Source organism: Tenrec ecaudatus, chromosome 10 (assembly GCF_050624435.1).
Source record: "Tenrec ecaudatus isolate mTenEca1 chromosome 10, mTenEca1.hap1, whole genome shotgun sequence".
NCBI classification, from domain to species: Eukaryota; Metazoa; Chordata; class Mammalia; order Afrosoricida; family Tenrecidae; genus Tenrec; species Tenrec ecaudatus.
The window spans coordinates 65618744-65643901 of NC_134539.1; the positions used below are offsets into that span (position 1 = coordinate 65618744).

The following is a 25158-nucleotide window of genomic DNA, read 5'->3' on the forward strand; positions in this document are numbered from 1 at the left end:
GAATGAACATAAGAGAATATCTAGTCAGCTACCTGATTTTATAATTGAAATAAGTTAAGGGAAAAGTGGCATGCCAATCATTTGAAACTGTAACCTCCAAGGAAAACTGAGATCAGACACAAAGATTCTAAGTCCAGTCCAAATTCCTTTCATGTTTGCTGTATGAGTGTCCTTCCACCTGGCCACACTGGTATTACATGAGCACATGCAATCGCTGTGTCTATTGGTTACTTCCATTTGATTCCATCTCATAGCCACACCATGTGTCCTAGTAGACCTGGACTCGATACACGGCTATGATTTGGGGGAAGCAGATTGCCAGGCCTTCCTTCTGAGGCACCTCTGAGTGAGTTCATATGGTCAACCTTTCAGTTAGTAGTCACATGCTTAACTGTTGACACTATCTAGAGAGTCTGTGTTAAGTTACAAAAAAAATACTTGTGTTCCAGAGAAATCTGAGAAAATCATGGATCCTGGTTTTGCTACTGTTCCCAAAAAATTTTCCTTTAAAAAAATAATTATACATTGTCATTCAACCCTTCGTCCATTCATAGGTGGAAAGCTTCTAGCAGAAAGTATTCCCTCAGAGGACTACCACACTTAAGAAAATAGATGGTCTGTTCCCACTGAGCTGGCATCCTGGAGGAAAACAGCCAGCAGCGATCAAAAGAAGAAACAGCATAGGTCAGGTGTAGGTCGGTGTATCAAAGAGGACATGAAAATGCTAAAGCCCCAGAGTAGGTGGGTGGATGAGGGTCAGGGTGGATGAGGGTCGGGGTGAATGAGGGTCAGGGTGGATGAAGGTCAGGGTGGATGAGGGTCAGGGTGGATGAGGGTCAGGGGGGATGAGAGTCAGGGTGGATGAGGGTCGGGGTGGATGAGGGTCAGGGTGGATGAGGGTCAGGGTGGATGAGGGTCAGGGGGGATGAGGGTCAGGGGGGATGAGGGTCAGGGTGGATGAGAGTCAGGGTGGATGAGGGTCGGGGTGGATGAGGGTCAGGGTGGATGAGGGTCAGGGTGGATGAGGGTCAGGGGGGATGAGGGTCAGGGGGGATGAGGGTAAGGGACTACTTTTATAAGGGTGGTTAGGGAAGGCCTTTCAAAGGAGGTAACACTGCCTTTGATACTGGACGGATGAAAAAATATCAATCATGGAGAGCTCAACAGGACCATATTCCAGGCAAAATATAAAGAAAAATAATTTCAGTTGACTGAGAGAAATGAGAGGCCAATGTGACTACATGTGATGAGCAAGTGGGAGGTGTTTCACAGACGCACGCAGAGAGACTGAACAGATTATGACGGCCTTTAAATGTCAAAATTCTCAACTGGACCAATAGGTAACATCATGATAAATGGAGAAAATATTGAAGTGGTCTATGATTGTGTCTTGCCTGCATCCTGCTCAGGGAGCTGAAATCAAGAAAACAAATGGTGCGCTGCATGAGGTCAATCTAGTGCACAAGACCTGTTAAAGCGTTGGGAGGCAAGTGTGTTACTTTGAGAACTAAGGTACACTAAACGAAGCCAAGGTATTTTCTCTTTCTTTTTTACTGGGGGGCCATGGATTTTTCAATTGCTTCATATGCATGTGAAATTTGGACACTGAATAAGCGAGATCAAAGAATTGATGCATTTGAATTACGGTGCTGGTGAAGAACACTGAAGCTACCCAGTTCTGCCCACAGGACAAACAAATCTGGCCTAGAAGTGCGGTCAGTGTTCCTTCGAGGCTAAGATAGCTAGTCTTCATCTTTGGACATGTTAGGAGAAACCGGTCCCTGGAGAAGGACATCGTGCTGGGTAAAGCAGAGCGGCAGCGGTAAAGAGGAAGGTCCTTCAGGAGAAGAACTAACACAGTGGCTGCCACAATGGGCTCCAGCACAGGAATCATTGTGAGGATGGCACAGCACCATGGCACAGCAGTGTTTCCGTCTGTTGAGCACGGAGGCGCGAAGGGTTGGAATAACTTGATGGCCCCTAGCAACAGCAAAGATCATCATGAGAATAATTTGGATTTCATTCCAAAGGCAATGGGAAGCCAGGGAAAGACTTCATCCACTTAAATCTTTAAAAGCTTGCTCTCGGCGAAGAAAGCGGATGGTGTCTGGCTATCAAAAGATATAGTGTCTGGGGTCTTAAAGGTTTGAAGTTAAACAATCAGCCAACTAGCAGAGAAGCAACAAGCCTACATGGAAAACACACACCAAGCTGTGGGATCATGAGGTGTAACCAGTACCAGGTAACAGGTATCAGAAGACCCAAAACAAACTAACAAACAAAAAAATATATTGTTGAGAATGAGGGGGGTCCAGAGCAGAGACCCAAAACCCATCTGTAGACAATGGGACATCCCCTCACAGAAGGGTCACAAGGAAGGGATTAGTCAACCAGGGTACAGTATAGCACTGATGAAACATACAATATTCCTCTGGTTCCTTGAGGCTTCCTCACCCCACCCCACCCCCGCCACTATCATGAATCCAGCCCTACCTTTCACTGCGGGCTAGACTGGAGCATGTACACAGGAATAGGTAAGAGATCAAAGCTCAGGACACATGGAATCCAAGAACAGGAAGGGGGATCCAGGAGGGGAGGGGGAAGGTGGGGAGAGGAGGGGAGGAAAGTGGAACCAATCACAATGATTCAAACATAACCAAACCCTACCCCCCAGGAGGATGAACAACAGAAACCGTGGGGGAAAGGAGACAGCAGTGTAAGATATGAAAATAATAATAATTTATAATTTATCAAGGGGTCACGAGGGTGGGAGGGGGATGGGAGGGGAAAAAGAGGAGCTAAATGATCTTTTAATTAAAAAAAAAAAAAAAAGCTCACTCTCTGTGGAGAATGCACATTGAAAACCAGGAGTGCAAGTGGAGGCAACTGCTGTGATCCATATAAGTGATCATGGTAGCAGGAACCAGGACGTGGAGGCCAGTGAATTCTGGAGTGGAATGGGGGGGCCACCAATAGGTTCTTGATGGTGTGAGTTGGGAGCAGGGCAAAGGGGAGGCGGGTCTGCCCAGTAATGAGTGCTTAAGCAACTGGGTAGAGCACAGTGACATTTACTGACTGAGAAGCAACGTAAGAATGTTGCTGTCACCTTGCATTTTCTAGATCCAATACCTAAGAAACACCACATAAACAAACAAAACCAAAACAAATCAACAAAACCCTAAAGGCTCCTACAGTTGAAGCCTGTCCTTCAGGGGACTCAAATGATCTGTGCCGATGCTATCATCTCTCAGCCCGCTATCAGAGGCCTCTTCTGATTTTCTACGACCATCCCTTTGACAACCCAGTCTTCTCCAGTCCGTGACCTTAACTTTCTCCATTTCCTCAAAACTTCATTCCTCCAGCCAGTGCAAAACTGGGCACCCTATTGTCCTCACCACCAGCAGAGCCCTCGATTCAGAATTCAAAAGACCTGGACCTATTATTTATGAAAACAAACAGACAAACTGTATTTCAATTTAGAATCTAAGACACCGAGAAAGAAATCCTATTTGAACCCCACATTGAAGTTTGGTCACTAAAGTTAAACACGGGTGTCCAGTGAGCAAAGCAAAATCCGGAAAATACCTCTATCTTCTGTCTTGCCCTCTTTTGGAGCCCTGGTGGCTGCATTGGGCTAACTGCAAGGTCAGCAGTTCAAAACCACCAGCCGTTTATTGGGAGGATGATGGGGATTTCTACTCCTGTAAAGAGTTTCTACTCCTGTGAAGAGTTAGATGCAAAAACTCACAGGGTAGTTCTACTCCATCCAATAAGGTCATTATGATTCAGAATTGACTCAATGGCAGTGTGTTTGGTTTTGGTTTTTGCCTTTTTCTTAACTCAATCTACTTGAGAAGTAGCAAATGAATGTCCTTCAGATGTCCAGCACATGAGGGTAACTTAAACTTTTGAATTGTTTGCCAAAATTTAAAATCACAAGAAAGTTTATTACAAATTCATACTTGGGCATTCTTTTGAATGAATTAGCATCTCAAAGCCAGCTGGCCAAGGTGAGGACAATTGGCTGTAACTGAGTAGGAGCTACCCCATTCTGCTTTGGCCTAAATCCAATTACATTGTATCTGGCCCCTCTTGTTACCTGCACAACTACTGTAAGCATGTGGGGTTATGGCTTTTCAAAGTGAAGTCCTGCTAAGCATTCTCTCAAACTGACCAGGCCATCTTACGCAGCTAAGATGCCCATTCCCCTCTCATTTGTTGTTTTGATGTGAATTTGCTCCTATCTCTATGTAAGGGACTACTCTGGTTTTAACCTAGAACGCTCCATCAGATATCCCAGCATTAACAGCTAAGCCACTGGTTTCTGCCAGTCTAGCCACTTGAGAAGCAGTAGAAAAGGACAGAGGAGATGGAGAGCCTAGTGGGACTTGCATTTAACTAGCCACCTGGCCCTAGAAATGAATGGTCAATGTATAGCAAGCCTGTCACTACAGAGTTTCTCAGAAGCACATGCGCACCCTAAAGGAATTTTCAAAGATACAAGAAAGCTATCAAAAGTTAAAGAATTGGCTGTAAGGATTGCGTGTCATAACTGATGAATGAGGAGCAAACCTTGTGCTCCGCTCCTCTGTGGAACCAAGGCCACCCTGTTTCCAGTGAATACAAGACAGTCACAAGATACTCTGAGCCACCTCCATTCATGGGTGAAACTGCTGGGAGCCAAGTGTGAGGTGCCTGCTAGTTCTGACATCTGCTGAACAACACAAAGCCCTGGGCACCTGCCACCAGGACACAGCCACTCCCACTGTGCCAAAGCACAGGGCCCACACCACTCACCTGAATACCCCACAGGAATGTCCTGCGCACAAAAGGAAGCCACCCCATTAAGTCATTATCACATTCAAGACTGAGGAGCAGAGATGTGATGTGCCAAAGAAAACAAACCTTGAAAGCGCTAGCATGAGGACAGGGTTAGGTGAGAGGAAATGGACCTCTGGCCTCAAGGGGAAGCACTTGAACTCAAGGTTGGCAGAGTAGTTCTGAGGTTGCATCAGGCCAAGTGGACTATTACTTGGGAAAGACATGATCACAGTTCATACAGGAGAGGAAGCTCACTTAGATGAAGCGGGGGGGGGGGGGGACTTCTGAGCATAGCTGAATGGGTTTCCAAATATTTGTGGGAAAATTCTATTATGTTTTCATTCCCTTTTTTTTCTCATGACCCCTTTCTGGAAGCCCCCTGTATTTCTGACGAACAAGGTTTCCTTCCCTTGTGCTCCTAGGGGAGCCAGACACATGCAAACTGCGTCTGAGCTGTTCGCCTTTGCACTTATCGCAGATTAAATGTGCTGCCTGTCTCCACAGGAAGATCAGCACTGCAGAGAGATGACTGCTGAAATCATGAAGCAAATCCTGGAGAACCAAAGCTTGACTGCTTCGGATCCTTGTACTTTTAAGGACATTCCGTTTGCAAGAAGCCCAAATCCAAACTCATGGCCACGGAGTCGGTTCGTCCCCAGAACAACCCGCTGGGGCAGGGCAGAACTGCCCTTCTGGGTTCCTAAGGCTCGATCTTCGGGGAGAAGAAGCCTTCGCAGGTGGGTTTGACTTCACAGCTGGTAGCCCAACCACCACACAACAACAAAATGAATTTCCTACCACCAAGTCGAGGGTGACTCGCGGTGACCCTGTAGGCCAGGGTAGAGCTGCCCCTGTGAGGTGCCACGGCTCTAACTGGTTATGGGCGAGAAAACCCTGTCTCTCCTGCGGAGCAGCTGTAGATCGTTTGGATCACACCCCGAAGTGTGCGTCGCCACCACACCACCAGAGGGTCCCGTCGTGCTTTCGAGTACAGTGAAAAAGAACTGGGAGCAACCAAAAAGAAACCCAAACTCTGGTTTTGAGAGTTCCTAACCGGCTTTCCTTCTTTCCCACATCTAAGTCTATCTTATCTTGCTTGCTACCTGCAGCCACTTCATTGTCACCCTTTGTCTTTGTGTCTCCGCATCCCTGGTAACCACAAGGTCACCAGTACATATACCTACCTGCAGCACCTCCTAGGGAGAAGACCAGCTTTCTGCTCCGGCCATGACTCACAGCCCTGAAAACCACCGGGCAGCGCTAGTCTGCCGGACGCATGAACGAGCACCAACATGAGGGCAGTGGGGTTGTGTGTCCTTTTCTCCCCACCTCTATTTGTCCTTGTGTGAGGCTTCAGTGCTCTGCTTCAAAATGTGCTTTAGAAGACATGTAACAAACTAGGAATATCTCTCTGAAAGCTAAAACCCTGAACTTAATTCTGGGCTGGGTCACATTTTCTAGAGAACGATAGTTTATTCAGAGAGTAAATGAGGGAGGCTCGAATATTCAAAGACCTGTTACATAGGAGTCCGTGAGCAGGTCCGCCCGAGCATCCCTGATGGAGCCGTGGGTTAAGCGCTGGCCTGCAACCAGAAGGTCAGCATTTAGAGACCACCAGCCTCTCCAGGGGAAAAGCTAAGGCTTCCGTTCCCAGAATGGTTTGCAAGTTTGGATACCCCATCAAAACAGGGTTACTGTAAGTCAGAATCAACTCAACAGCAGTGAGTGGGGTGGGGTCAGTTCTGAAATTGAGCTTCGACTTCTCGCGGGGGGGGGGGGGGGGGGAAATGGGGGTCAGCCAGAAATGCAAAGGCCCAGGCAAGAGCACTGGGAAGTTTGTGGGCCCAGCTGCTACATAGCACTGGACCAAGGATTACTCTACAAAACCCTGACTGCAGTATTACTACTCCAGCCATTTCCAAGTCGCTGCTCCTGCGAAGTAACAGCTAGAGGAATAAAGCAGCGCTAACTAGTCCTGGAGGAGCCTGGCAGTGGAAGAGCCGGGCTGCTGACCACAGGGTCAAAGCTCAGGCAGCTAGCAAAGAAGAGGCTTTCGACTCCTGTTAAAAAAAATGATAGAAAGCCACAGAGGCAGCTCTACCCTATGAGTCAGAGTTGACTCAATGGCGGTGAGTTTTGGGCGATGACCTAGTCTTAGGTCAACAGACAAAACCAAACAAAACATCAAGTCGGTACGACCTCATAGTGACCTTAAAGGACAGAGTAGAACAGGCCCCTGTGGGTTTCTGAGACTGTACATCTACCCACCCAAAACCAAAAAACACACACCATCATCGAGGCGATGCCAAATCACAGGGACCCCCTAGGACAGTGTAGAACTAACTGCCCCTGTGAGTTTCAAAGAGTGAAACTCTCCAGGAGCGGGGGAAACCTGATAAGAGACATGTGCTGTCTGTAAGTTGGCTTGGCTGCTACGTGCCAGGCTGGAGGTTCGCCTTCATCCAGCTGTAGCACAAAAGAGAGGCCTGCTGATCTATTTCTGAAGTATTAGTCACTGAGAGCGTAATGGAGAACAGTTCTTCTCACACACACATGGGGGCTCCAGACTTGGATTCTACTTGAAGCCAACTGGTTTTAGTTTTTCCTTTAATGAGGAGGTGATGATGAGTGGAGTCAGCACTATCAGTAATGCAAGACGTCGCGGCATATGCTTCCTGATATCATGCACGGAGACGCACACATCACTTCTCTGGTATTCTTGCCAAGCCTGAATATCATCACAAGGACACGACACGCCCAACTTGAGAGAGGTCGTACAAAAGAAACGGCCTGTGTTCTTCAAAACGTTTGAGCTCATGCGAAGAAAAGGAGAAAGCCGAAGGAAGAATTACAGATTAAAGCCGACTTTGGAGGACATGACACAAGTAAATGTCATCCCACCCAGAAAAGAGACGATGACAAAATGTGAAGTCTCTCGCTTAGAAAACGATATGAAATCACTGCTACCATCTGACTCTCATTAATTGTACTATGACTATGTAAGAGAATGCCCTATTTAAATACAGTGTGTGATATTTCGAAGTAAAGAGATATCCAGTCTATACTCTCAAATTTTGAGAAGATAACTTGTAACTCATATACAAACAGCTATATTATCTGTAAGATTCAGTAGTGCAACAGCCATGTGCTTGCCTCCTAACCCAAAGGTTAGTGGTTGAAACCTACTCACTGGCTTACTGGGAAAGGTTTTGTCATCTGCTTCTGCCAAGATACCAGCCAAAGAACCTCTGTGGAGTAATGCTACTCTGTCACATGGGGCCTCCAGAACCTACAGCAGCATTATAAATGCATGCGTGTGTGCAAACACTGTGTAAATGCACATGTGCACATATATACAGCTAAAGAGAGAAGGAGAAAACGCAGTAAAATGTTAACCTTTGAGAGAATCTAGGAAAATGTATATAAACATTTTAACGTTATTGTAGCCTTGCTACAAATAAAAAGTTCTTAAAAGTTAAACTGAGGGGAACCGATTACAAGGATCTACATGTGACCTCCTCCCTGGGGGACAGACAACAGAAAAGGATAGGGCAAGATATGACAAAATAATAATTTATAAATTATCAAGGGCTCATGAGGGAGGGGAAAGCGGGGAGGGAGGGGAAAAAGAGGACTTGATGCAAAGGGCTTAAGTGGAGAGCAAATGCTTTGAAAATGATTAGGGAAAAGAATGTACAGATGTGCTTTATACAATTGATGTATGTATATGTATGGATTGTGGTAAGAGTTGTGTGAGCCCTTAATAAAATGTTAAAAAAATAAAAAAGAAAGCTTTGGGGGTGGTGAAATATTTAGTATTTTGTTTTTGATGACATTTTATGAGCATTATATGTCAAAACTTATAACAATAAACTTTAAGTATGTGCAAAAAAAAGTTAAAATGAAAAATATTCATGTGGACTTGAGATTTCTTTTAGGAGGGATGTAGCAGAACTCTACCCTCCCATGTGCTTTCCTTCCCAACACTGAGAAACACTGTCAACGGGATGTCCTCACATCCGTGAAAGCCCCTTCAGTGAATTTCGCTTGATTCTAAAGCAGTGGTTCTCAACCTTCCTCATGCCGCGACCCTTTCATACAGTTCCTCATGATGTGGTGACCCCCAACCATAACATTATTTTCATTGCTACTTCATCACTGTCATTGTGCTACTGTGATGGATCCTAATGTAAAGATCTCATTCAGTTACAAATTGAACATAATTAAAGCATAGTGATTCATCACAAAAACAATAGGTGATTCTATATTGTGAAATATTTATTTCTAATTACAAATAAAAGAAATGTTGTCTTGAAGCATGGTGGAGCATGGGTAACAGTCTTCACGTCTCGTACTAGTATGTGGGCATATCTGCATGTGGGTGGACCCATTTGGAGACAAATAGAGAAATGGTGTCTCGGTTCCGAAGACCATTGGAAATATGTGTTTTTCCATGGTGTTAAGTGACCCCGGTGAAAGGGTCGTTTGACCCCCCCCCAAAGGGTCGCGACCCACATGCTGAGAACTGCTTTTCTAGAGTGTAACAAAGAACCTGGTATAAAGGAGATGACTAGGAACTGCTTAATGAAAGAGCAAATGAACTGCAGGAAACATCTGAGAGAAATCGTGGCGTGCTACGGGCGCACTGGGGCCCGTCTGTATGTAATGGGCTGGGGGACAATGACATATAGGAAGCATGAGAATGGAGAGTAAGGAAAGTTGGGGGGAGGGGAAGTCACACAAATAACAATGAGTACAAGGATGAAAAAAATGTTCTAACACCGTGGTAAAGATTGTACAACTCTCCTTGATATGACTGAACAATTGGATTGTGTGATATGTAGATGAAGTGCCAATCAAAAGGTTTGTTTGTTTTCAAAATCATTTCATTGGGAGCTAATACAGATATCGTATGATTCCGTAGTTCAATCACATCAAACAGTATGGTATGATCATTTTCAAAACATTCTCATCTGTCCTGAACTCCTTGATATCACCTCCCCTTTACTGCCATGCCAATAAAACTGTTTAAAATGTTTAAAGTGGAAAAAAATAATAGAATGAAGATTAAGAAAAGACTCTACTCTGGACATTCTTTTAAGAGAGGAGAAAGAGGAATTGTGCATGATCTCTGGGGCTGGTTTGAAATGGCTCAGTTCATCTGCACTGTGTGAGCAAAGGGCGCGTGTTCGAGGTACTAGGCGCCCCAACAATCAGGGTGGACCACACTTACGCTATTTGATGTGCTGAAACCATGAAGAAATGAAGCCCAAGATACACCAAGGTAGAATCGGGGATTGAAATAACTCCATTTTCAGTAAACCGATCATCATAAAAACAATGCCTCAGTATACTTTGTTCTGACGTCACAAACTGACATGTCCTTACATTTTAAAATTCACACCGACTGCACATGAGGTCTGAAATTGGAAGTCATTTCAATGTCTAATGTTCAAGAAAGTTTCAAAACCGTGTTTAACAGAAGAGAAACGGGCCCTTGCTTCAAACACATGGCTAACTCAAAAGCATTCAAACAGATTGCTTTTCCAGCGACATTAATTCTGAATAGATGAAGAAAAAGATAACCCAACACCACACAGGTCACCAAAGGGATCAGTGTATGGATCCCCAAGTTTATTTGGCCTACCTCCCACTTTTCAGAAAAAACATTACTCTGCACAACGTGGCAGTTATAGCCCGTGATCCAGGATGAAGGGCAGGCATCTGCTTTTGCTGCCCTGGTGGGCTGTTCCAGCAGGTAGCGTGGTCGACACTGGGAAACGCTGGATTAGGGGATGTTCTTTTATCCCATAAAAAATGGGGACCAGAGAAAAGGTGTGTAATCTCTCCATCAAGATATATACATACATACATATATATATATCTTTATATATATTTTATATATATATGTTTATTTATTTCTTTTCTCCCTTCAAGGACAGCAGAACTAAATAAGGCAAGCCCTGGCACATAGTAGAGGGTAGAATGCCAAATTGTAATATGATTTGCATATTAATTTGGAATCGACTTTTCGAGGAATCTCTCGCTGAGCATGTGTGATGCTTACTGGTAGGGACTTGTTCACAATTTATTTGAAAATGAGCTCATAAAGCAAACCCAAACCATAATGGAAAACCACCACCCTAATCAATAAATAATGAGCAGGGAACCCACGGAGGAACTGGGACAAGTTGGGGCAGCTGCTCTCTCTTCCTGTTTACCCAACACCTCTGAGAGGCCAATTAATTCTCCTTCAGAAGTCAGTCCCTTCCTCAAACTTAATAAGGAAAGTTATTTTCTCACTTGCCCTCAAACACCCTAGTTGCCAGCTATTACTTTGTTTACTTAAGGATAAGTCTCTGGCCTAAACTGCCTCCCCTTTCTGAAACAGGGTGGGAAACCTGGGATTTGGATCCCTACTGCAAGATGCCTTCTGGGATAGGTTGTTTGTAAAATCCCAAAGAACTTCAAGCAAAACAATGCATCAGAATGACATGAAATCAGGCCCCAGAGGGCTACCATGCAGCAGCCCCAAAGAACAGGAGCTTGCTTCCCCCTACCATGTGTGCTCATTTTCCCACCAGTTCCAGACACAGCTTAGTGCTGGACAGACCAAAGGCCTGGTTCTATGAATGCCAGTTAAAAGAGTATCATTTCATTGTCTGCCAAGGCCTGCCCGAAAGATTCCGAAAGACACCCTTCTTCCCTCTGTGGAGCGCAGAACCGCAAATCTGTCTGAAAACCAGGGCGCCGTAAAGCATCGATGAAACACACAATATTCCTCCGGTTCCTTGAGGCTTCCTCACCCCCACTACCATGACCCCAGTCCTACTTCTCAATTCAGACTAGACTAGAGCATGTACACAGGTATCGAAAAGAGATGGGGGCTCAGGACACACAGAATCCAGAACAGGGGTGGGAACAGGAATATCCCAAGGATAGGGGTAAGGGGCGGAGAGGAAGGGAGAAAGGGGAACCGATCGCAATGATCGACATATAACCATGCACCTCTCGCTACACGAGGAAGAACAACAGAAAGCATGGGGGAAGGGAGACAGCGGTCAATGAAAGATATGAAAACAAACAATAATTTATAATCTACGGGGGGGGTGGTGGATAGGGTCGGGAAGGGGCGGGAAAAAAAGAGAGAAGCTGATAGCAAGGGCTCATTAGAAAGTAAACGTTTAGAAACGAATGAAGGCAACATATGTACACACATGCCTGATGCAATCAATGTGCGAATTGTAACAAGAGTTGTAGAAGAGCCCCCAATAAAATGATCTTGTAAAACATAAAACAAAAAAACAGCACATTGTCAACACAAAACAAAGCCAAATCCCCATCTTCTTCCTTCCCTCTTTCTTTCTCTAGTTCCTTAAGAACTCAATCCCATGAACACCACTTGGTTCTAGAACTGGGAAGATAACGGTTATCTGTAAAAATCAAGTCACTGTCCCAGCCTGAAGAGGAAGCAGAGACACGTAAAGAAGAGCATGACCCGCTGGAAATTCAAGCCTTCATGTTGGTCATCATCTCCTGGTATGATATCACCCATGAAAAATGCAGGAGCGCTCCTCTTGGTCCCCGCCCAGCTGGTTCTCTTACCTTTGGTTCCATTGAAATGAAACTGTGGGTCCCTCTGCTTGAGAGAATTGACCTTTTAATCGTCCTGCTATGGTAAAAGTGGTAATAGTCCTTCAGGGCCCCAATCTGCAAAGGTGGAGTGGGAAAGAAACAGCAGAAGAGAGACGTTAATGCACGCAAGCGTCTTCTGTTTTCCTAGTTTTCATTAAAATGAAAGCGCCACCAAAAAGGCCCATAAATTATGCAGTTGACCACTGTGCTTAAATGTTAGTTGAACCTTGGAGATCACTTTTCAAAAGCAGGACATGCGATATGAAATAGTGTCCTTCAGGCAGTGACTGCTGAACGAAAGAGTATAGTGGGTAGCTTAGCTTGTATGTTTCTCCCTTTTAATGTTTAATTTATATGCAGCATTTCAAGTAATTCTATATCAACTGATATCCAAATGGGGGAAGAGGAAAAAAAAAGTCGAATAGCTATCTGGCTATTAAAAGACACTGCAGTGTGTGGAAATGTACAATGAAGTACCTGCTTAGCTTATTTATATCATTGATTTGAAACAAAGCTTTCAGCAAGAGATAATTCAGAAAGATAACATTATTTAGTGTATTTCCTGACTTTAGTAAGCAGTATAAATGTATAGCCCTCATTTATTTATTTTAAACAAAAGGTAAAATGACAGTTTTAAACACAAAACTAAGATGCCACATCCCACCTAACAATTAAACCTTCAGCATAAAGCTAGTTCAGTGCACTAGATTGTATCCATTTATTTAACAGTTTATTTTGTTTACACATCCCTTTTTTTAGTTAAATGTCTGTTTACTGTAACTTTGAATATAAGTTCTTGTCCACTTTTGGAAAGCAAACTAACACACACATACACATTTACATGCACACACACACAAGCAAACTCTCTCTCTCGCTCTCTCTCTCTCTCTCTCTCTCTCACACACACACACACACACACACACACACACATTCTCAGTAGAATAACCTGGAACCCATGTTAAAAATAAAACTTTTCAGTAAACATGGGAAAGCTTTGTTCTAGTTCCAACTGGCACACACCAGAAGGGTCTCGTTGGGTAACCCCAATACACTTATAAACCTCAATTTCCTTTTCTTTAAAATTAGTTTGGGTTAATTTATTTCCAAGATCACGATAGTTCCCAAATTCCCATTCTTTGACAATGGGTAGTTTGGGCAAATGCATCAAATGGCAATTTCTCCAGATTTAGTGGCTCTTCCCCAAAAGAATGACCATCCCAGGATGTTTTGCAATTGGGACTATTCAAAAGTTGAGTTTTCCAACTGTAATAAAAGGCAGTAATTGCTTCAGCTTAATTTTTCCAATTAAAAAATTTAGGTTTTATTTCTTCTTTTCATCACACTTTCAATTATCACCCTACTCTTTCCAAGAAAGACAACCAATCCAATTTCTGTACTACTTCTGGGACTTTATACTCTAATCAAACATTTCACAATCATTTAGATTTGAAAGGCAGTTACAAGTCTCTGTGTATTTGTTGTTGTTTTTAAGTAAATGGGACACCACCCAATCTACGTAACAGAAAATATCCTGGATGGGTGAGTGAAGGTCCCCAAAACCTCTTACCTCATTGGCCCAGATTGAAGCAGTAGCAAGCAGGTATGCAAGGAGGTATTACCCTCCCCCACCAAAAATAATGGAATTCCCCACCCCCAAAAATGCTATGTTTTTAATTTTTTTAACAAAAACAACCCTATCACCTTCAAAGTACTTCCATTTAATACATTTGTCAATTTTGCGAGTCTGTTCTTGTAAACATCTTTCAAACCCATCTATTGGGACAGCACCTCCCTCATTTTTTTCTTCACCTCTTCTATGTCATCAAATCATTTTTTGATGTCCCTCATAATTCACGGAAACAAAAAAAAAAAAGTCCCACAGAGCCAGGTCAGGTGAGTAAGGCAAGAGAGGCATGCTGTTTTTTGTCAAAACTGGCCCCACTGAGACGGTGCTGCATGAGCAGGTGCACTGTCATGGTGGCAAAACCAGTCCTTCACCTGCCACAAATCAGGCCTTTTTTATCGCACTGTTATGCAAGCTTTTCAGAACCTCTAAAGAGAAAACTTGATTAACAGTCTGACCTGGTGGAACAAACTCCAAATGCACTATCAGTCGATGTTTTTGTCCCTTAAGTTGATGGTGTCCAGAATGAAGTTTGCCATCAGCATTTCACCTTCTTCAGATGAGAAAACCACTCACACACTTGAGTTTTTCCCATCGTGCCTGTCCTCGTAAGCTGTGTTCAATATCACACAGTTTCTACAGCATTTTTCCTGAGCAGGAAACAAAATTTCACAGCCTTATACTGTTCTCTTAAATCAGTCATCACAAAAAAACGAGGTTTGAGCAAAAGCTCTTTTACGAAAAGATTCACTGTGACCAGAGAGAACCTTTTGAGGTGATGTCTGGGTGCACTAACTCAGAATGAGTTGCTCAGTGCTGACCTAGCAGGGGGTGGGGGGTGGGGGGAATACGAGCAGGAAAACAAATGCTCCTCCCTGCAGAGATTTTTTTTCCAGGTTTTTTGGGGGGTCCACCATCATAGACACTGAAGAGTGATTCAAACAGGCTGGTTTTAAGACTGCAAAGGACCAAAGGCAGAGACAAGAGGGGCCTGATAATCCTTTACAAGAAAATCCTAAAATCACAGGAAAGCTTAGGGTTTCCATCTTGTGTACTTTTTCAAGTGTTCGCTTGTGCTCATCCAGTTCCGTGTACAATCTCTGAGGACGTAGCTTACAGTGAATCCATCACTGATGTGAAAAATGTCAGTGTTAATGTTTTTAGATGATATCACCTCAACTGTAATTAAACCTTTTTTATTATGAAAATGAACAAATCCACCTCAACTGTTAAGCCCAAACTGAACATGAAATCCATTCTAAAGACATACTGTGGCCTGACTGGCACCAATTGAAATTCTAGCTAAATGTTGTGAATGAAGCAAAGCCAAATTGCTGCCACAGAGTCAATTCCACCGCAGAGACTTTACAAGAAAGAGGAGAGAGGATCCAAAGGCGGACAGCCTCCGCTTTCTCTATGATGGGTTGAAACCCCTCCCACCAGGTGGTTAGAAGCCCAATACTTAATTCACCATGTGATCCTCAAGAAACACAATCCCATCAATTCTGACTCATAATGACCCTACAGGGGAGGGGGGAACTGCCCCTTTGGGTTTCCCAGACTGTAAATATTTCCCAGACTGTAAATTGGAGGAGATAGTGGGATCGAACTATTGACCTTGTGGTAAGTAGATCAATGCATAAATCACTACACCACCAGGGCCCCAGATGGAAAGCAAGATCATAAGTCTGACTCTCAAAGTATTGGTAGTACATGGTAGCATTCTTGCTGTCAATGTGGGAGACCCAGGTTCAATTCTCAGCCAACAAACTTTGTGTGCAGTGGAAGCTTGGGCGGTGCGCTAGATGGGTTTCACAAGAAACTCCTGATTAAGCTGGATTAGGGAAAATGTCCTGTCAACTTTTGAAGATCAATCAATGAAAACATGTTCTGAATGGCAACCAATCATGAGGCTGATACAAGACCAGGCAGCATTTGGTTCCGCTGTGTGTGGGGTCACCATGAGCCGAGGAAAAACTAGCAACAATGCTCCCTGTCTTCTCGCTCCCCCGGGATGACTCCTGCTCCTCCTGGGGGACTGGTTTTGCAGTGGGCTGCAGATGGCAAGATCCATCACTTAAAGCCACCGGTTGCTCCATGGGAGAGAGATGGGACATTCTACTCCTGTAAATAGTTACAGGCTCAGAAACGCACAGGGACAGTTCCACCCTCTCCAATAGGGTCGTTGTAAGGTGGCTCGATGGCGATGAGTTTGGCTTTTGGTCTTTTGAGTTTGGTTTTGGGTCCTTTGCGTTTCACCTAAGGCTATCTTCCTTAATTCCCAGGACCAGGGGTGTCAAAACTGGTGGCCTGTGGGCTGCATGCAGCGCCTGAGGTAATGTTGTGTGGCTCATGATGCTCTGAAATAAATGTAATGAGGGAATTGTGTATACCATAGGTATTGCCTCCATTCTAAACACTACTTTCTTCATAATAATTTTTTGCTATTTTCATTTTCAGAGCATCATGGGCCACAAAAAATTACCTCGGGGGCCCACATGTGGCCCGTAGGCCACCAGTGTGACACCCCTGCCCTAGACCATGTGAGGTACCTTTATTCTATTATCCTCGCATAGAATCACAGGCCTAGCTACTCGTAATCACTTGTTGATTTGTACAATCATTTGTTTAATGTCTTTGTCCCCACCTGATGGTATGTCCTACTGGGTCAAAGACTTACTTATTTCTGTTTGCCAGGTAATGTGCAGCTCCTAGAAGATGTGTGGGTCCCAGAGAAGACTACTGAATAAACGTATGTACATCTAAATCCATAAAGACCAAAGTACATTCATTATAGCTATGAGGGGCTTCAACATTATCTTTTAATTCCCTCTTCTTCCATGAACTTTTTGAAGCCCCCGCATATATGTGGCTCAAAATCTCTACCATGAGTATCAGAGAAGCATCAAATGAAGGTTAATTTCAGCAAGATACTCTAGTTCTCCCTTAACTAAAGGGCCAGCTCTGCCCTGGTTATGGCAGAATGGAGAAATCGCTCTCAGCAGACTTGTTGGTTGATCAGAGAAGGGCGGGTATGTCAGTCTGGGTATTTTAGAGAAACAAATGCACAGAAACTCATGCATGAGAGTTTTATATAAAGGTTAAGTGCACATCAAGAAAATATCCCAACCCAGTGCTGCCCAAGCCCACAAGTCCAACATTAACCCATATGTCCAACACCAATCCATAAAGTCCTCCATCTTAAAAAACACACACAATGACACCGACTGCGGGAGGAAAGCCAAGTCAGGGAATATGTAAGCATCTCAGCGCTGGCAGGGGTCTCCACACGGCTGCTCCAGCACCCAAGGCTATACATCAGGGTAGGTCCATTCAACTTCTCCTTGGGGATGTCTTGCAGGAAGTGAGCCTTGTCAGCTAAAGCAGAGAACTGGCTAAGGCAGCTGCACCCTGGTCTGAACATCACAAAGCAAGAGACCTGAGAACACGAAAGGCGAGGCTCACCAAGCCCTTTATCCCTCTGCCCTTCAATTAACCCCCCATGTGTTTATCGGCCAGGTTGGCACAATAAACTGCCACAGTGGGTCTGCCAAGGCTACAGTCTTTGCTCTTCAGGTCTGGAAGTGAACTCAGCTCCCTGTTAGAATAATCAGCCATCTAGTCAGCACTGATCCAATGACAAAGGTCAGAGGTTTGGGAAAGGGGAATGAAAACAGGAGACACAGGCAGGAGGCAGCCTGAGGGAAGGTCCATTAAGGGGATTGTAACCAAGGAACTTAATCAGAAGGTGTATGAAATCTTAACTGTAAAACTGTGATCTGCTCTATTACTCCTCACCACATTCAAAATGAAAAGCTACAACTCTCTCGAGATAGACATATATATATATCAAGACAATAGCTAAGACAGATTAATCCTGTATTAGATCAATTATTCTACATTATTTTGTAAAAGCTTCCCCTGCTACAGACTCATACCCTCCCTGCTTACTGCCATCAAGTAGATTCTGACTCAGTGAGCCTCTAGGACGGAGTGGAACTGTTCCTTATGGTTTCCAAGACGGTAAATCTTTATGGGTGCAGACATCCTCATCTTTCATTAAAATGTTATATGCCGACCAGTCACTTCTAACGCATAGCGACCACCTCCATGCACAGCAGAATGAAACATGACTTGGTCTTCTTGCACCATCCTCCCACTTATTTGGATGCTTCAGCCCATGATTGCAGCTGCTTTGTCGATTCAACGTGTCCAGGAGCTTCCTCTCTTCCTCTGACACTCTACTTTATCAAGCATGCTGTGCTTTGTCAGGGACTGGTCTTTCCTGAAACCTGTTCAGAGTCTTCACAAATACAAAAATAAACAGGCACACCCAAACACAAGACGGTTTCAAAAAGCCCGTGAAAGAATGAAATGGCAAAATGATGGAATGATCCACAAACCTTTTGAATCTTCCGTGCGTGCGTATGCGTGCGTATGCATGTGGTGTGTGTAGTTTGTTGCTCATCTACACATGTCCCTCATTGGCAAGAATTTATCTTTCATATTCTCTCAACAGCACTGAGCACGAGGAGAGTATTTAATAAACATTAAGAAGAAAAATGTCAAAACATATTGGGAGTTATTCAAAAGAAAGTTATTCAAGTTTGAAAACAAAGCAGTGATATTATCTTTAACCAGAGGATAAAGTGACACAAAAGACGACTGTGTATATCTGCTGTGAAAAAAACAAGCAACAAACTAGCATCTGGACATTTGATAACTGGGTCAGAAAGGACAGCAGATGAAGTTTAAAAACAACAGCAGGCAGATTGCACCCAACCTTGGCCTTAACCCTACAGAAAGCAGCGTTTGCAACCTCTGGGTTGCGACCTCTTTTGGGCTCAAACGACCCTTTCACAGAGGTCACCCAATTCTTAACAGTAGCAAAAAGCAGTTATGAAGGAGCAATGAAAATCATCTTAAGGTTGGGGGTCACCACATGAGGAACTGTAGGCAAAGGCAGCAGCATTACGAAGGTTGAGCACCGCTGATGTAAAGCAAGCTTCCTCTGAGCAGCCACACACAAACCTTGCTCGTGTCCAGCTCCACGCACGACGACAAGGAGATGGAGTGTATCTTCCGTTCCTAATGGGGTTACACGTTGGTGCCATTTTTTGCTTAGTGATAACATGCCATGGCTACAGCCCGAATTTCCCTGTCTCTGCTCCTCCTCAAACATCACCAAGGACGAGTGGTGATGTAGTGGAGAGTGGGCTGCTAACCACAAGGTCAGCAGTTTGAAACCACCAGCCACTCTAGAGAAAGATGAGGCTTTCTACTCCCCTAAGGGTTTGCAGTCTCGGAACCCCACCAGGGCAGTTCTCCTATAGCGATGCTGAGTCAGATTTGGCTCGACAGCCGGGGTGCCTCTCACACCAAAATGCACCCTTCAGAAAGGCTTTCATAGACCCGGCACGTCCTTGTTCTCGTAGGGACAGAAAATTACAGCGTAAGCCAAATACGTGCGTCCAGAGTGCCTGTTTACGTAAAGACACAACCATCACTCCGATTTCTTTTCCTGGAACCACAAAGAAACCTCCCGATGCTCACAAATAAGTGAGCTTTTTGGGTTCTCAGCAGAGGGCTGGGGGCCTGAGATACCTCATTAGTCTGGCTTCGCCTCAAGTAAGGGGCTTCTCTGCTGACATGCTCTCCTGGGCTTGCAGTTAAAGACAGTCACTCCATGTTCTCTATGTAGCTTGCAGCAGCCTGACACATAGTGACAGAGAGTGAGCAACCTGAGGTGTTTCTGAGACACAGACCCTTCGGTACCCAAATTGGGTCAGTCCATGACACACGAGCCATGAAGAGCCAGGATTGGTGGCACTGGATGAACCTGTCAGTGATGTGGCCCACCTTGTTTGTCCTCTTCCCCCCCCACCCCCCACCGCCCAACCCATAGCTTAAGAGCTATGGGTAAATTCTGTACTCTTATTTGAGAAAAAAATGATTTATCCCTCTTCTATGAAGAGGTTAACAATAAATAAGCTTCCAAGCAAGCATTTCACAAAACAAGATGCACAAATGGTCAGTAAGCACATAAAGAGATATTCAATGCAAACAACAATCTTAACATAGCACTACACACCCATAAGCAGGGCAACCATTAAAAAGATAGATAACATCAAGTTATAGAGACCGTGACGCATCAGAACTGTGCATGCGAGCCTGTAAAATACTTTACTTTGTTGGAAAAGTTTGTCAATTTCTTATGAAACACAGGCCTTCCTCATAAAACAGCATCTCATTCCCAGGTAAGAGAAAAAAAAAAAGACATCTTTCCAAACAGAACTTAACCACAAATGTCTATAGCAGCTGTCTTCAAAATAATTCCAAACTGAAACCATCACGAAGTGTCCATCAACAAGTGGCGGGATCTAAAAGATGCGCAGCCTTGGAAAACCCAGGAGGCAGTTCCAAGCTCACTCTCATAAGGGATGTATGAGTCAGAATGGACTTAACGACCAGGGAGTTGATTCTCTCCCTCCCGCACCCTGCCCTACGAGTCAGATGCATATAATGGAATGCTATTCCCAAAGGAACACACTGTTGATACATGAACACTATGGATGAATCTCAGAGACATACTACTGACGCAATGGAAGGCACATCACAAATTGCTCTGAAATTCTAGCAGAGGCAAAAATAATCTAAAGAGACAAAACAGATGAGTGCTAGAGGGCGCAGCATAGACTGAGGAGACAAGACCTGGTTGGAGTTTTGGAAATGTTCTCATCTTGATTGTGGTGGTAAATGTAATAGTTAGGGGTCAGAGCATCAGGGTCCTGGGACCAGGTAACGGGTTTGCGAGAGATGACAGCATCCTTTCCAGCACCAGGCTGGCGTGGACGCCTTTGAGATTCACTAGGATGGAAGTACTTGCATCACAAGCAGTTGGCAGAAGATATCCTTGTGGATTGAACTGTGTCTTTCCTAATCCTTGAAAATACTGGAATCTTAACCTCTGGGTGTAACCCTGTTTGAGAATAGTGGGTTTCTTTTGTGTGGATGTGGTCAGATTGGTGTATGGTGTGTCCTAAATGTAATCACTTCTGAATTATTAAAAGAGTAGAGTAGCTGAAAGTCTAGAACCAAGAAGGAAACCCAGAAATGCCGGGGCTCCTGAAAAGGAAGGAATCCACATGCCGAGCCCCTGACTGGAACCTTAGACCTCCAGAACTGTAAGAAAAACGAACTCCTTTTCATTAAAGCCGCCCTCCAGGGAGGTGCATGTGTGACAACATCACTGGCTAATAAGCACCTGCAACGCGGGACCTGCCCTCTTAATCACGGTGATTTTCCAAAGTGAAAATCAAAAGTGATTTTCCAAAGTGAGAAGTGCCATCTTCTGGTTGCTCTCTCCGGTCTGTCGGTTGGGAAATGGGAGAAGGTAGTGAAGTGGAGCCAGCTCAGACTTCTTCCCCACTTCTCAAGGGAAGCAAAGAAGAACCCATTCACCAAACTGGACATTCCCCAAATGCCCACGTGTTAATGTCATCTTCAATTCAGCTAGACGATGCTGGGGAGCCGGGCATGGATATATTGCCCTGCTTCCATTAAGATGTAAGATGTGATGTGTGCTTTAGTGGGTCCTCAAACAGTGCGAGCGCTGAAACAATTTGAAGTGCATGCCTTCTGAGTTCCCATCTATACCATGCAAAGAGGAACGAATGAAAAGGCCCACGGACTATCCCACACCCTAGGGTCTTTGCGTGTGCTTTCCCTGCCTGAAAAGTGTTTGTGGAGCGCAGTCTTCCAACCCTTCAGGCACACTCTAACATCATCCCCACTGCATCCCACCCGTGCTCCTACCGACGTCAACACAACTCCCTGCTATCGAGTCGATTCCAACTCAACATTGCTCCTGTCGCGCGAAACAGAACTGCCTCTATGAGTTTCAGACACTGTCGATCTTTAGGGAAAGCCTCATCTCTCTGCTCAGACAGTCAGAATTCAGATCTGAGGTCGTTGCCTGCTGTGTCAACCACAACTATGAAATGCATGTCTTCTTAGGGATGAGAATATTTTCCCCAGGGTACTCACATCATTGTGGGGATTGCAGATTCCAACAGCGCAAAGTGTGAGGGAACTGTGCAATGGGAAACTCCTTTGCTCTGTATACTTTCACCCAAATCACAATTTAATAAGAGAGAATGATTTGGGAAATTGAAAACATTATCATGTTCCTCACCCTTAGCCTAGAGATTCTAATGTAAAGGTTTGAGTTTCGGCCAGGCTACCATATATTCTTCTTTGATTTTCCAGCTGACCCTAATGACCAGTCAGCATGGGAACCATTGTTCAAATCTGTCCATCTCATTCTTCCGAAATCAAACAATTTACCCTGAATCCTGTGGTCCACATGGAAATACTCCTATCAATGTAATTAATGTAAGAAGATAATCTGTTCGATACTGGCACCTATATTGTTGGCACACTTTATTCTTTTGTTCGTATACCTAATTACTTCAAATCTTGCCCCTCCAAAAAATTTAGGAAAATGCATTTAATATAACCAGATTTAGAATTCATCATTTTATCATAATGCTAAAGAGGCTATTTTGAGCTCCATTGCATTTTAATTGACCCACTTTCTTCTAAAATGACAAGACTCGGAGTGTGCAAATGGTAAGCACTACAAACATTGGCTGGAGACGACGTATGCTGAATGGACTGACTTGCTGCTCAGTCAGTGACAGCCTGGTCATTCTCACTGACAACCTCTTTCCTTGGCTAGTGACTGCTCCGAGATGCATTGCTTGTTTCTGCCCGTGTTACTATCCCTTAGGGGGACTATCCGGGTTAGCACTGGGAGTTGTTATTGCTGCGAGCTGCCCCGAGTCCACTCTTAGCTCCTAGTGATACTGACCCCGTCCATGTGCAACAGAACCAAACACTACCTGGTTCTGGTCCATCTTCAAGACTGCTGCTGCTGAGCTCAAGTTCATTGTTGTGCCCCTGTGTGCTGAGTGCCTTCAGACCTTGGAAGAGCAAGGGCCCTCCGGCACTACATAGGGAAGACTGTGGTCCACAGATTCTCACTGGCTGACTTTTAGAAGCAGGCGCCCACCACTTTCTTCTTAGGCTCTCTCAGTGCGGAAGCTCTGCTGACCTCTGTCCACCGTAAGTGACCCTGCTGGCATTTGAAATACCAGTGGCACAGCCTCCAACAACTCAGTGACACATAAGTCATAACATTATGATAAACTGACAGACTGACACGCAGCATTGGGGACTAGTGACTATAAAGCTGGGTCCAAAGAAGAGAAACAAGAGTAAATGGCAACATCTGGAGCTGAACAGCAGCAGAGACACGGATGGGTTTTCTACCGCTACGTCCGTGGAAGTCGGATCCTATTCTTACATTCCTACAGCTCTCCAGGCTCTGCCACCTGGGCAAGTGAGCATGTTCATGAAGTCAGCACCTGTGCAACCCCAAACCGAACGCACTGCCACTGAGTCACTCGCAACTCACAGCACCCTCTAAAAGAAAGCTCTAAATCTGTACAAAGCAAACTCTCGTCTGCCTCCTGTGGAGTGGCTGCTGGGTCCGGACCTCTGACTTTCAGATGGCAGCCCAACACTTGCCCCACTGTGCCATCAAGAATCCTTAAATATTAGGGTTAGGGTTAAATAAATAAATAGAGAGATAGATAGATAGATAAAAAGAATCCTTAAATATCTATTTGAAAGCCTAAAAGGAAAGACAAAATTATAATACTATGTGATAGTGAGGATATATATCAACTGGAACTCCCATAGATTGTTTTGGGGAGTCATCTGAAAAACAGACCAATAGTGTCTCATAAAAGTTAACATTTACTTATTGTATGACCCAGCCGGCACACTCCTAGAGAATAGAAGGAAAAGAAATGTTCTGTTCACACAAAAATTTGTACGTGAATGTTTACAGAAGCATTCGTCAGAATCATCCAATATTGGGAACAAGCCAAATGCCCTTCGATTGGTGGTCAAATGAATGAATTGGTACAGACTGGTGGTTACTCAGCAATTAAAAAGGAAACGAGTGACTGTTCATGATGATTGTATCTCCAACAACCTACTCTAAGGGAAAGAAGACAGACCAAAAAGCATACATGGGATCTGATTCCATCGATAGGGCAGTCTGGAAAGGGAAGCTGTGACACAAGCCAAGTCAATGGGGGCCAGGGCTTAAGGGTGGGAGTGAGAGGCGAACCATGAAGGTAGACCAGAGGATTTTTGAGCTAATGGAAATGATTATATACATTTGTCAAAACACATGAAACTATTCACTGTGTTTTATTGCATATAAACTAGCTCAAATAGATCTGATTTGTTTTAATGCCAGGTCATCACTATAAAGAGATTGGAAAAACAAAAAATTAGGGAGGCATTTATTTAGATTAAAATATAGTACTGCACTGGCTTTCTTCAACTGAGGCATGTCCCTGGAGTCAGTCACCATTTTTCAACATTTGAAATTACACAGTGACCCGAAGCATCACTGGTAATCTGCAAAACTTTTGTTTTATGAAAGGGATGCGGCATTGACATTTCTTGGTTAAAGACTGCTTTCCACTAACCATCTTAACCCCAACCAAACACAACTAATTGTGCAACTGGATGGGATCATTTGAAAGTACTGCCTATGCTAAGGTGAGTAATTTCGAAATAAAAGTTTTAAAATTGTAAATGGCTCAGTGTCTCCCTCGTGCTGTCTGTCCATGACTATCATGAGAGTGGAATTCTCTACGGCACTGAGAGTTAGGTTCTATGTCGACTTGGGTGGACCAGGGTTCTTCCATGGTGTGATCAACTCCATGACGGGACCACCAATGAAGCTCTCACTGCCATTAAGTCAATGCTGCCTCACTGTGACCCCATAGGACAGGGTAAAACTCTCCCCATGGGTTTCTGGGACTGTAACTCTTTATGGAAGTAGAAAGCCTCATCTTTCTCCTGAGGGTCAGCTGGTGGTTTCGAACTGCTGATCTTATGGTTAGCAGCTCACCAAGGAACCACTACTCCACGAGGACTCCTTGTTTCTATGCCAGACTACATAATGTGTCCTCCACGGTGATGGTAAATGCCAT

At 44.3% G+C, this 25158-nt stretch overlaps 1 protein-coding gene across 4 annotated transcripts in view; it reads right to left on the reverse strand.

Moving 5' to 3' along the window:
- The window catches only part of PCSK5 (proprotein convertase subtilisin/kexin type 5), a 516123-nt gene that overhangs the window by 461130 nt on the left and 29835 nt on the right, over window positions 1-25158 (reverse strand). For all 4 annotated transcript variants that reach the window (XM_075560524.1, XM_075560523.1, XM_075560525.1 and 1 more), the window contains exon 2: window positions 12427-12531. In XM_075560524.1, the coding sequence (XP_075416639.1) occupies window positions 12427-12531 (105 nt within the window). The remainder of the gene's footprint in view (window positions 1-12426; window positions 12532-25158) is intronic.